Raw genomic sequence first — 13,132 nt, 5'->3', positions numbered from 1 at the left:
CATTCCTTTACATTCGTAACATCTTAGCAGCTAAGCAGTGGTTCACTGGGAAACATATAATACTTGTTTCTTTTTAAACAGGATCGGTCACTCTGAGTTATACATGCATGTTAAACATAAAAATTGTCTTCTACCCCTATTTCCTACATTAGCCGCCCAAAAGAAAATAGACGAGTAAACACTTGGGTCAGAAAAAAGCCACAGAGGTCTACGTCACACTGTAAAATTTGCAATGATGGACTCACCAACTTGGCTTGTGAAGGCTGTGTTGATTTAGAGAGTACAGATCATATCTCGTCGTTTGTATATTCATTCTGTGTTTTTCTTCTGATTGCATTTTTAAGTAAATTTTTTAACACAGGAAAGTTTTTTTTTACCTTGATGACAGTTTTGATCACTCCTGCGATCTTCATCAGAGCTAGCCGCTAACGGCGGCGTCATTTCCATCTCCGATTAGTACACCCTACTATACATGAAATGTTGGTGATCAGTACGTTACACCACCAAGCAAACATAATAACAGAAAAATGAAACCATAAACAAGAGGAGCAACACATACAAAATACTTTAAAGACCTGTGGATACCCGACATGGGCAATAAACAAAGGATAACAACAAACAACAACAGAAAGAAAAGAACGTCCTGAACAAAGAACCAAAACCAGTGATAACCCTACCTTACATCAAAGGCATAACACAAATAATAAACACAATAGTGAAAAAAACACAAAAAAACCTGTTAGAAAGAGACTAGTGCACCCAAAGCCATATCAGCGGGACATAAGTGTGTAGTCATATATGAAACCCCATGCCGACTCTACAATAAAACATATGTAAGAGAAACCGGACGCCAACTCAACACACGAACAATAGAACATAGAAAGGTGTGTGAGAAAGAAACAAGTGGAAGACACACAAGAGCAGCAAAACAAGAAGCAGAAAGTACAATAAAGAAATCAGCCGTAACAGACCACTGCATAAGACAAAATCATATAATGGACTGGGACGACACAAGGATCATAAACACCGAACAACAAAAATACAAAAGATAGATTAAATAAGCTATAGAAATACGGAGACGTGGATGTGGGACCATGAACGGAGACAAGGGGGTCTACACATTAGATCACGCATGGGACTGTGTCATCGGAGAGGGGAGCGCGGGCAGCAGAGGGCGACACCGTCCTCGGCTGCCCACGGATAAACGGGGAAGAAAGTGATGCCGCCATTAGCGGCTAGCTCTGATGAAGATCGCAGGAGTGATCAAAACTGACAGCAAGGTAAAAAAAAAATCTTTCCTGTGTTCAAAGAAAGAACTTAAAAATGCAGATCATATCTCAACTAGTGGAAGCTAACCGTTAGCATCAGCATCTCTACAACATGGAAGCACACTTTGGGGCTTATGTTTTTTGTAGTGATAGAACATCAACGTTTAATTTTTTACCCAAGAAAGAAGAGCAAATAGCCTAGAAATCTAAACCAAATGTAGCAGTAGCAAAAGATGTTGCTCTGGAGTTCGGCCTCAGCAGGTCTAACATTGGCCTGAACAGTTTTTTACGTAGCCAACTAGCGTTCTATGTTTGTAGAGAGGCGTTGATTTTGGCCGCAGCCAAAAACAACGCCTCTCGTTCGTGAACGCGCATCTCTACAAACAAAGCTAAAACACATTGCTTTACAATTATCATTCTCATGTTATGTTGTTTAAATGTTTATATTTAGACGTATTTGTCCACGAGAAAGGTCACCAACTCTGCATCTGTCTAGGTTTGTCCTCAAACACTGTGGTATTGATGTCTGAATGTGAGCAGATGTAACTATTAGCTAATGCTGAATGGTGGTCAGTTCATTTGCATAGGACAGAGAGCAAAGTTTGAAAATGACTTATTGCCTACATTACACCACAGGACAGGTTGAAGCTATTACTTTTATGGAAAAAACAAATCATTAATTATTTCTGAAAGGGGGAAAACTCCAAATTTTAGCTTTAATGCTCACAGTTCAAGAACGTCTTCAGAGACAACTCATGATGTTTCACAGCAGCCATTTGTTTAAGCAATAACATTTCTGGGCAGTAAGCCCGCCTTCATTAGTGCACGTCTCACAGTTTCTGTGAAATAACCAACAACCATACAGGACTGAAAACTTGAGTTTACGAAGGGGCTAATTCAAGGGTGCTATAAAACTGGTGGGGCTGATACACATAGACATGAGTGTGGCTTAAAGACTCTTGGGAGCAGTTATTTTTATTATCTATTTATGAGCATTTGTTTGACATTTAATTACTATACGCACTGCAGTGTATTGACAGGTTAAAATTCAACAAAGAAATATGAAACTTTAGGATCAATCCTACTAATCACCGATTACGAGACGAGTGCCTAACCTATGGGCCATGACAGCACTCACAAACGTATGCTGCCACCCATAAAATAACACGTAGCTTGCCCGTTTCAGGTTTCGGTTAATTCCGTATTCCCTCACCAGAGCTGAGTTGACCCACCGGAATAATAAGGACAAACATAGTTGCTGTCTAGGACCGTACGAAGAAATGAATAGAACCAGTATCCACCAAAACTGCTGTAGGTGCAGCCGTAGCAGTAAAACTGACAGCAAACGTCCAGTTTGATTTTAACCTAAAGTTTAGTTTAGCTACAGCGCTAGCTAGTGTTGACTGTTCCGCATGCTGATGACTGGTTGGATGGGACTGATTCCCCAGCATGCCATGCTCTTTCTTAAATGTTTAAAATGAATTAATTGTGATTTATTTTTATTCAAAGTGAAATTATCACTGATGAAATTAAATATAGACCTACATGTACCAAAGTTAGCCATAGTTTTTAAGTGAGCGAGGGACACCATGACTGAAACAGGTTATGGACCTGGTTAAAAATAAATCATTTCAGTATTGAAGAGCGAAACTTGTGAAGGAAATATGGATGGGTGCATCCATGTTCAAAAGTGGTGGCGTCTAAATTTCCAGTTTAGAAAAGCTAACCTGGAGTACAAGATGAACAGTTCTCTACAAAGACTGGACTCTCATCGTTCACTTTGAAAACCCGTTCAACAGATCTGATTCGTTCCTGAACATCACATCACTAGATGTAATATTTTCTTTAATCTGGCATCATTTTCTTTTGTTGATGGGGTTTGGTGCCTCCTCAGCAGGAAGGATGAGAAAAACAACCAAAAACATTTTAGCCCTCTGGAGGCAGGTTAAAACCTACCTACCTGGTTACTCCACATACGTGTTTCATGAGCATTTATTAACTCAGAAGAACCTCTGAAGGACTTAGTTGTTCGTCCTTTTATCAAAACTGATTTTGAGCCTGAGAGGGTTAAATTGCATGTGTGAGCATCTGATAAAACGTGGATTCACCCACAGAAAAAAGGATGTAATTCAGTTCCATGGCAGGTTTATGGGTTGATTCCTCTGTGGCTGCCTCGTGTGTCACTTGTGAATGGTTTTCCCCTAGTTTTGGTGATGAGCCTGTCCAGTGGAAAGGAAAAACAGCATGCTAAGATGACTTCACTGAAGTTTTAAAGCACTTATAAATAAAATACTTAAAGTCATGTTGTGTTCCACCTTGACAAGAGTTATCACCTCCCACAATAAATCCTGGATTTAAACTGCCAAGCCTCACTTTACTGACTTATGACTACATCATAAAGCACTTTAGTATAATGAAAGGAAAATAGTGTATTACAATGTGACTGAGTCGTGTTCAGACTGGGGCAAACTTACATTCATCTGCACGAGTCTAAGTATGCAGACTCACCAGATTCTGTTTCACACCAAAAATGTTCCAGATTCATGTGAAGAAAAGTAACAAGGTTCAAGAGAGAATCTGTTTATTCTTCAAAATAAGATGCTTTTGTGGACTGTAGGTGTGACGCGTGGCAAATTACATAGAAGCTGAATATATGAAGTTACTTGATAGAGAAGAACTCACATGGAGAGGAGCCAGTTGAGGTGGCTCGGGCATCTAGTTAGGATGCCTCAAGGACACCTCCCTGGTGAGGTTTTCCGGGCACGTCCAACCAGGTCATGCTGGAGGGACTATGTCTCTCACCTGGCCAGGGAACACCTAGAATTGCCCCGGAGAAGCTGGCCCAAGTGGCTGGGGAGAAGGAAGTCTGGGCTCCTCTGCTTAGGCTGCTGCCCTCACGACCCGACTCTGGATAAATGGATGGATGGATGTATGGTTGGATGGATAATTGGCTGATTGGATGGATGGATGGATGGATGGATGGATGGATGGATAATTGGCTGATTGGATGGACGGATGGATGGATAATTGGCTGATTGGATGGATGGATAATTGGCTGATTGGATGGATGGATGGATGGATGGATGGATGGATGGATGGATGGATGGATAATTGGCTGATTGGATGGATGGATGGATGGATGGATGGATGGATGGATAATTGGCTGACTGGATGGATGGATGGATGGATGGATAATTGGCTGACTGGATGGATGGATGGATGGGTGGATGGATAATTGGCTGATTGGATGGATGGATGGATGGATGGATGGATGGATGGATGGATAATTGGCTGATTGGATGGATGGATGGATGGATGGATGGATAATTGGCTGATTGGATGGATGGATGGATGGATGACTGGCTGATTGGATGGATGGATATTGGATGGATGGATGGATGGATGGATGGATGGATGGATGGATGGATGGATGGATGGATGGATGGACGGATGGATGGATGGATGGATGGATGGATGGATGGACGGACGGATGGATGGATGGATGGATGGATGGATGGACGGATGGATGGATGGATGGATGGAACCAGGAGACATTGTGCTGCTGCTTGAGTTTGGTCAGAATGCGGGTTGTGATGAGCAGATGATTATTTTGTGTGTGTTTTCAGCAAAGTAGAAGTGGTTTTGTTTGGTGCTGTTAACACAACCCTTCTGAATTACTCAGATAAAAATACTCAACTTAGAAACACAAGTTCTGCATTATGTGTTCCATCTGTGGGTGGCTTTTCTTCATGTTTATTTGTCATCTTGTAACCACGTTTTGATTATTGTCCGCACTTCTACAATTTAATTTCCCCCAGAGGATTATTATAGTCTCATGTACTCCCTATTAAAGTAATATTTGTAAGCCTGGGGGATTTGTTCCTGGGCCGGGGTATTGGAAATGGAAGATTTGAGATAGCAGGCTGCGAAGAAGCAGATATTGCTGTAGATTTGTGGAGAGAACAGATATTTCTCAATGGCAGATTCCTTGAAAAGCTCTTTTGCACCTCTCACTCTCTTTCAATCCACGTTCTATAATTATCCGTCTCTCTGTGTCTCCTCCAGGTCGGTGACGCCATGAGAAAAATGCAAGAGAGGAACAACGTCGGCAAAGTGGTCCTCACCACAGAGCCGATGCCTGAGGAGGAGAAAAAGGAGGAGGCCAAGAAGGAGGACAAGAAGAAGGAGGACAAGAAGAAAGATGACAAGAAGAAGGACGATGGAAAGAAGGAGGAGAAGAAGGATGAAAAGAAGAAAGAGGAGCCTAAGAAGGAGGAGAAGAAGGAGGAAGAGACGAAGGAGGAAGCAAAGAAGGAGGAGAAGTGAGAGGGAGGGTAGGGTAGTCGAGCAGAACAGCAGGGAGTTCTGGAAGGAGGGGAGGTGGCGGGGGAGACTAGAGGGGGGGTTATAGAGGGGTGGGGTGGATGATGAGGAGTTGAGATAGATTTGAAATTGATAACATCGTTCTCTGTTTTCACCTCCCCTCTTCCTCACCCATCCATCATACAACGTCCACCTCCCCCCTCCTTGTTGTTGTATTCACACACACACACGCACACACACACACACGCACGCACACACACACACACACACACACACACGCATGCACGCACGCACACACACACACACACACACACACACACGCATGCACGCACGCACACACACACAGTCCTAAACCTCTCATGAACTCTAATCCTGCCTCCCACCTTCTTTCCCTGAATCGATTTCTGTTATTGGGAATCAAAGCGACACACGAGCCGTGGAGGACGGTGGGTCCGGTCCAGGCCGTGGGCAAATTACTGTCACCGTGACAACCCTAATACCCTCCTCACACTCTGGCCCCACCCTTGACCCTGGGCCCCTCTGCACCTCGACTCCCAATGCGCTAAATCGTTCTGCTCTGACTTCCACCTGCCACCTCCCCTCCCCACCCTCCAGCCCCCGCCCCAACTGTGCTCAATCCTCCCCCACCTCATCTTTTCACCCCTAACTCACACCTCCCACACCACCGCCGCCACCCCGATTCACCCTCAAGCCGGATCCTTAGACAGGCGCAAAGACAGGCGGCTAAGCGTTGAACCACACCCACCCACACGCTGATCTCCCAGTGTCCAGCTCAGTTATGTCACTGAGGATGAGTCAGAGACGCCTCTGATTGGCTGATGCACCTCAACGCCCCTGGAGATGCTTCATTGTGATTTCGATCGTAATGTTGGGAGTTGCTGATAAAATGGCGTTAAATGCTCGACGGGCTCCATGTTGCGTGCTTCTCCTCCAAAGTTTGCAGCCGCCGTGGCTCCCCACTGAATACGAGTTCCTCTCATAATGAGCCTTTCTGTGCTGCGTTGAATAGAAAGCCTGAAATTATTGCTCAGCTTCCTTCTTAGTTACAGATTTTTCTAGCTGACCAACTGTTGGCAAGAAGTACGCGCTGCCAATTAGGAGAGAATTAGTTTCTGTCCAGACAACAAACACACCAACTGAATGTGATGAAAGCAGCTCTGTCATGCTGACAGTAAAACGCCTGAAAAGTGTGCAACGTAAGAAGGTGTTTTCTATTCCTCCTTTTGCGTCGGGATTTCTTTCCTCCTCGAGGAATTTCTTTGCATTCTGCTAGTTTTTTCAGCAACCGCCCCGACCCAAGAGAGGAGAATTCAGCTGGAGCTGGTGTCCGTGCCTCACCACCTCCTCCTCTTTCTGTTTCCCTCTCTGTGGTCGGCATAGCAACAGGCGTCAGGCTTGTCAGAGATGGCACTGTGGGCTTTATTTATTTATTTATTTCTTCCCTTCCAACTTCCTCCCTTCTGCAACTCTCTCTCTCTTTCTCTCTCTTCTGCTCCTCCAACAAACAGCCAGAGCTGTCAGCCAGTGTTCCAGCAGGTGGAGAATATTTTATTAGTTTTAAAAAGAAGTTTTTTTAATATTTCCAACTAGCCTTAAAGCTAAACATTTGCATCGATGACGTGTGCAAGCACCTAACGCTGCACGCCACTCCCCTCTCATGGGGAAATAAGCCACTTGGGTTTATTTTCCCTCGCCTGCTCTGCTCCCTGTCTTTGAGTCCGGCTTCACTGTTAAGACTCAGATGGTGACTAGTGACTTTGTATAAAAAATTTAAAAAAAAAAATACGGGAAAAAAAAAGAAAAATGTTTTAAAAAAATAATAAAAATAAAGCAAAAGTACAAAAACAAGATGTGTCAGCATGAGTGGCCTCCCTCATGTGCTGTGTGTGGTGTGCCATTGTGTGTGAAGATGTGTGTGTCCTCAGGTCGTTTGTCAGGTTTTAAAAGCCCCACTCCCACCTGCCCCTCCACACCTCCACCTTACACTACTCTGCTACAGTACGATGTAGCAGCCACCCCACCCTCCTCTTCATCTCTCTCTCTCTCCGTCCTGTCTGATAAGAGGCCTGTGTCATGAGGACAGTTGGTATTTAGTATTTTTGCACTCTGCTCGCTGATTTCAATGCACTTGCAAAGTATGGTGGTCGCACTCCAGTACCCCCACTCCACACACATGCACACACACACACACACAGGCTTTGATTTAGCTGTGGGTTTGCAGCCTGTTTGTGTCCAGATTCCAGTGAAGCGGCAGACGGGTCAGACAAACTCCTGCAAAGGTCTCCCTGGTTCTCAGCTCTTGCTCAGGCCAACTTCTCCTGGGTGGCAGCTAAAATCAAAGCCTTCGTCCATTCTTCGGCGTGCGGGGAGTAAAACATGGATGGAGATGAGCTGGACTGGAGTGCGACGACCACGCCGGTGTGGGGAGTGATTGTGTTCTGTCAGCCTCTGGTTAGTGTTCTGTTCTAATCTGCTGGGCTCCCTTTGTGAACCTGTGGACGGTGCTTCTGTTCCGAGTGCCATGTGAGAAACAAATGCTTCAGTAAATGAAAAAAAAAAGAAAAATGTCTTACTTACTATGTTATTTTGATTTTACCTTTATGTTTTCTTTTGTTTTTGTTATCCGAGGGTTTAAAGTTCAAAGGTCATACAGTACTCTGTGTGGGGACCTGCTAACCTGCACTCCTTTTAAATGTGATAAAGTTTTTCTTTTTGTTGTTGGTCCAAAACATGTGTGCCAAATTGTATGTATATTCCTCTGTCAATGCTTTGAATATTAACAATGCATAAAAAATATATTAAAAAAATCTGCCTTTGGATGCATTTCCATCAGCCTGGAGAAGGAAAGAAAATGCAGTGAAGTTGTCAGAGTTTTGTATCCCAAATGCTCGGTTCCTTTTGTTTCTGCAGTTTACAAACAGTTTATGGCTTTTGATTGTTTGCAGTCTTACTCAAGTTAGGGTCCACACTGTGCCTCTCATCTTGCACAAAGGTCACCTCAGTCTGAGGCCCCTCCTTTGTATTTACATCATTTTCAGTGTTTTACGAGCACAACCAGCCCTTCTACCTGTTTACGACAAAACAGCACAAGGAAAAGGAGCATTTAGGACTCAAAACATGTTTGTGTGTGTTTCTGTGACTCTGTTGGGTTCTAACAAGCAAACAGATGTTTTCACACAGCTGTGCAGGGATGCTAATCCTGTAACACAGCTGAACAAAACCCCCATCCTATTGACTGAACATAGCTCAGTCCTGTCCTGCACCAGGCTCAACATTTCCGCTTCTCAGCTGCTTTCAGTTCACAAAAGGTTTGTTCGCCATCCCTCTGTTCCTGTGCTGCATCTGCAGTTCCTCTTGGCCCGTGCAACAGTGCAGCAGAGCCAGAACTGTTCTGCGCATCAGCCCCTTTTCTCTACACACTAAATAAAGCATTACTGACATCTGGAATTTGAAACTGCATGTGGAAAACAATTACAAGCCTTTACTTTCAGTATTTTCCCCGTGGATCTGTTGGGCTAATGCCTCTGAGATGAACAGTCAGCTGGGCGGGTGCTTTTAGTCTCTGGTTGGGATTCGAGTTGATCTTTTGGTTAAACTCTGGCCCTCCCCTTCCTCGCTTTGGCCCGCCGTCGGAAAGCTTTTTCACTACGGTGAAGCTGGATCGCATGTCACCTTGAAGCGGTTTCCCAGTCACTCCAGACACTTATGCAAGAGCAACTCAGAGATGCAATGAAGAAAAACTGTTACAAAGTAAAAATAGTCAAAGACTGGTAACTTTTCTGGGCATTTGCTGATTTAGATCTGAATTAACACGCAAACGTTTGGGTCAGGAACACAGTTAGTATTTCTGTAGCTGATCTTCTTTCTGTCTTTAGAGTGTGGCTAAAGTTCCTCACAGGCATCAACTCTTGAGTTTTGAAGTATTTTTTTTTATTATTATTTTTGTTTCTCAGGTCGTTCCAAACAGCATTTCGTCTCATTGCTAACACACACACAACAAAACTGCTCCACGAACTCTCACATCGGTTGTCTTTCGCAGCATCCATGTCTGGTCTAAGAGGAGGCTCTGTCAGTGGCTCGTCCACACTGAGAACCCAAACAGTCACGTGCACCTGCAGCTATTTTCTCTTTTAGCAGTCACTTTTAAAGTTTTGGCAATGAAGAAGCATTGCAGAGCTGCTAAGCAAGTACAATCTGCTCTGGATTGTCACTAGAACGCATGTTTGTGTGAATCTGTTGTCACAATGTGAAGGAGGGGAGTGCCAGTCCACCTCCCCGGCCTTCATCTCCCCGGTCCCCGCTCTCCCCTACAGCATGGGCACTGCCGAGGCCAGCTGGCACATCCATGCACAATCTTAACCTATCTCTGGGAATGCTTCAGACACTCGCTGCCCCCCGCTTCATCATCACTGGTCATTTTCGACACCGCGTACCAGACCGGTGACTTTTTTCTTCTCTGTCCGACTCTGGTTTTATTTTCCTGGCTGCAAACAAACTTCCCATCTCAACTTTGTTTTTTAAACCCTTTGAATTGATGCTGCTTCTGTGTTTGACTTTGGGTTTAGTGCGTGGTGCCATGTTGTCCAAATGGCCTTTAGAGCTTGTAACGCTTCAGTGTGTGATGTTACCATATGCCTTACATGTTTTCCAGGACTAATAAAAAAAAAGCATAACAAAAAAGTTAGGAAATGTGCTCTTTTATTTCTGTCCCTGACTTCATTCATTTGATTGCTCAATTTCCTGCAGAAAAACACCCGTTTCTCCTCAACTGGATCAATTAAAACCACACAGAATGGTCCAGAGCGTGTCTCAATACCGTACAGTGAAAAGTGTAGCGTCATGAATGTCCTGTTTATGACCTAAAGGTCATGATCTGCTGCGTCTGCTCGAGCAGAGACATAAAGTCTCTGACAGCCTAATCTACATGGTAAATGGTAAATGGTCTGTATTTGATATAGCGCCTTCTAGAGTCCTGGAACCCCTCAAGGCGCTTTACAACACAATCAATCATTCACCCATTCACACACACATTCACACGCTGGTGGGGATGAGCTACGATGTAGCCACAGCTGCCCTGGGGCGCACTGACAGAGGTGAGGCTGCCGAGCACTGGCGCCACCGGTCCCTCCGACCACCACCAGCAGGCAACGTGGGTTAAGTGTCTTGCCCAAGGACACAACGACAGTGACAGACTGAGCGGGGCTCGAACTTGCAACCTTCCGATTACGGGGCGAGCACTTAACTCCTGTGCCACCGTCGCCCGACATGAGATAGTGGCCAAGGTCTTTCATGCACTCTGCTCATCTGAACTGATTCACCTCTGTCAGCGAAGACGAAGACGAAGAACTCTCTTGTGATAAAATATATAATCAACAACTTTGTTATTACCAATAATAATGTGAGCCCAATGTTCAATCAATCTGTGAAATGACAATGTTATTACTTGATGTTATAATACTGTGATCAGTAGTATTTTACAAGTAATTATAATCCTGGACATCTGCACTAGACACTGGTGACACGTAATGCTAAAGTCACACGACACATTTCCTTTTGTCTGATCCAATCAGAACCTTCATTTCTGGCTGGGCGTGGTTATCTGTGGTGTTTGTATAAACCCTCTTTGGCATGTCAAATTCTGATTCGCCAGTAAACCAAAATATGACAATTATAAAAACTATCCCACGCCACCTTTTCTTTAGTTCAAGCGTTCTAGAGGAGTCTGGGACCGGCCATCCGGACTTCCTCTTCAGCCTTAAAGAACCTCAGACAAGCTGGATAAAATCTGTTGCAAGTTACACCTGACCGCAACGGTTCCTTCAGAATAAAAGCTGAACCTCACGACCCCTTCAGGACTCGGAGACGTCAGTGATAACTTGTCGTGACCTGGGAGCATTCCAAGACTAGTTTGGTCGGCACCGCTGCTTTTCTACCGGCTTCGGTTCCAAGGAGGGTCCAAGAGGACCTCGACATTCTGGATCTAACGGAGGCTTCCCCTGGGGTACATAGACCGACAGATGGTGTTTCATGTGTGTTAAAAATCTCCGACTAAAGTTTAGAGCAAAACATTCACTCCCACTCAGAACTAAATGCTTCTCCAGATCCGCTGGTTCTGAATAACATTCCACACACACACACCATCATCATTCATCACGTCTCCCTCCACCTTACTCCATCAGTACACAGAGTGTTAAAGTTAGTCTTGTTTAAATTGTGTAGAAATAAATTTCTTAACTATTATAAACCTGAATCTCTCTCTTTTCTTGGAGTTAATACGAAGTGTCGCTTAATCCCTGCAATAAAAAGTTCTGATCTTCTGGTTAAAATATTCAAAGATCCATCAGATTGATATTTCATATTTCTATGGAATCTCACATTTTATGGTTCATAAATAAGATTTTTACGACCCATCCTTTACAAATGTAAATGCACTTGTTTACTCAAACACAAGGAAAATGCTGGGAACACTATGAAATGATGCAAAAATGTTGGTCCATTAAAAATCATTTAGAAATTAAACTGGCTTTCTTAAAAAGTTGCTCAGAAGATAAACAGGATCTGACATTAAATAATCAGAGATTAGAATTCCTGTAAGAATTTAAAAAAATCTAGAACCATTTATCACCAAATATATGGTATTTAAGTGACAAAGTTGATGTAATTAAACAGAACAATAAAACATGTGAAAAATCACACAAGAACTCCCTTTCTGCTGATGGCTACTCAATCCCGTAGGAGGTCAAGATGGTAGACAAGTGCATCAAGTAGGTGGAGTCTGGGTAACCTTTCCTGAAAATGACAGAAAAAGAAGAAATATCAGATTGGTTGAACATCTGTGACAATATTTTGTGCAGACTGTTTTAACATTCACTTCACTCACTGAGCTTTTCCTCCCTGTAAGCTGGTCTTGTGTGGGATGCGGTCCCAGTCAACCTTGGCCTCTGCCCCCTTTCCTCTCACTGTGAAGGTGAAACCCTGCCTGAAGGCTTCTTTCAACCTGGGAACCAGTCTCTTCCCTTTTTCGCTGAAAGGGAGGTAAGCTTCAAAAACTCCTCCTCTAAACGGTTTTCTAGGAGATGGATCATCATCCTGATGAGATGAAGCAGAAGCAAAAACAAAAGTCCTTAGATAAAAAGAGTTATAGGCTGTATGAATAAAACCAAACCGTTATCACACAACCCTGAATGTAGGATGAGAACACAGGTGTGTGCAGCCTTTTCTTTCAGCATTTCGGTGAACAAAAAGAAAGAATGCAAGCACATATGAGGCGTTGTTTGTAATGTAACAATGAAAAATGGATTCAGGAATTTACCACAATGACTTTCAAATGGTGATATTTTGTTAAAAGCTCAACTTTACTCAAGTTTTTTATCCATTTGCAGTGGTTGCTAGTAGGAATTATTGCCGTGAAAGTTGTTCTGTGGGGAAAAAAAGCGCCGGTGCGGCTCTTTCAGGATGCATAATTAGCTTCAGACGACAGGATTTGGGCTCTTATTTCCTGATATTTAAGCATCTCACAC

The 13,132-nt window shown here is 43.6% G+C and overlaps 2 protein-coding genes across 10 annotated transcripts in view; one reads left to right on the top strand and one right to left on the bottom strand.

The window, feature by feature from the left end:
• vat1 (vesicle amine transport 1) overlaps positions 1-5,873 on the top strand; it is a 48,547-nt gene extending 42,674 nt beyond the window's left edge. Inside the window, exon 6 of the mRNA XM_015948876.3 lies at positions 5,334-5,873. Within this exon, the coding sequence (XP_015804362.1) occupies positions 5,334-5,594 (261 nt within the window). The 3' untranslated portion in view covers positions 5,595-5,873. The remainder of the gene's footprint in view (positions 1-5,333) is intronic.
• A 1,196-nt stretch (positions 5,874-7,069) lies between these two features.
• si:busm1-163l24.3 (uncharacterized) overlaps positions 7,070-13,132 on the bottom strand; it is a 30,636-nt gene continuing 24,573 nt past the window's right edge. For all 9 annotated transcript variants that reach the window (XM_015948868.3, XM_015948870.3, XM_054740259.2 and 6 more), the window contains 2 exons: positions 12,493-12,701; positions 7,070-12,401 (listed from right to left, as the gene is read on the bottom strand). In XM_015948868.3, the coding sequence (XP_015804354.3) occupies positions 12,332-12,401; positions 12,493-12,701 (279 nt within the window). In that variant the 3' untranslated portion in view covers positions 7,070-12,331. The remainder of the gene's footprint in view (positions 12,402-12,492; positions 12,702-13,132) is intronic.

Source organism: Nothobranchius furzeri, chromosome 5 (assembly GCF_043380555.1).
Source record: "Nothobranchius furzeri strain GRZ-AD chromosome 5, NfurGRZ-RIMD1, whole genome shotgun sequence".
Lineage (NCBI taxonomy): Eukaryota > Metazoa > Chordata > Actinopteri > Cyprinodontiformes > Nothobranchiidae > Nothobranchius > Nothobranchius furzeri.
The sequence above is the reverse complement of the archived record's forward strand: the minus strand, read 5'-3'. Positions and strand labels throughout refer to the sequence as shown.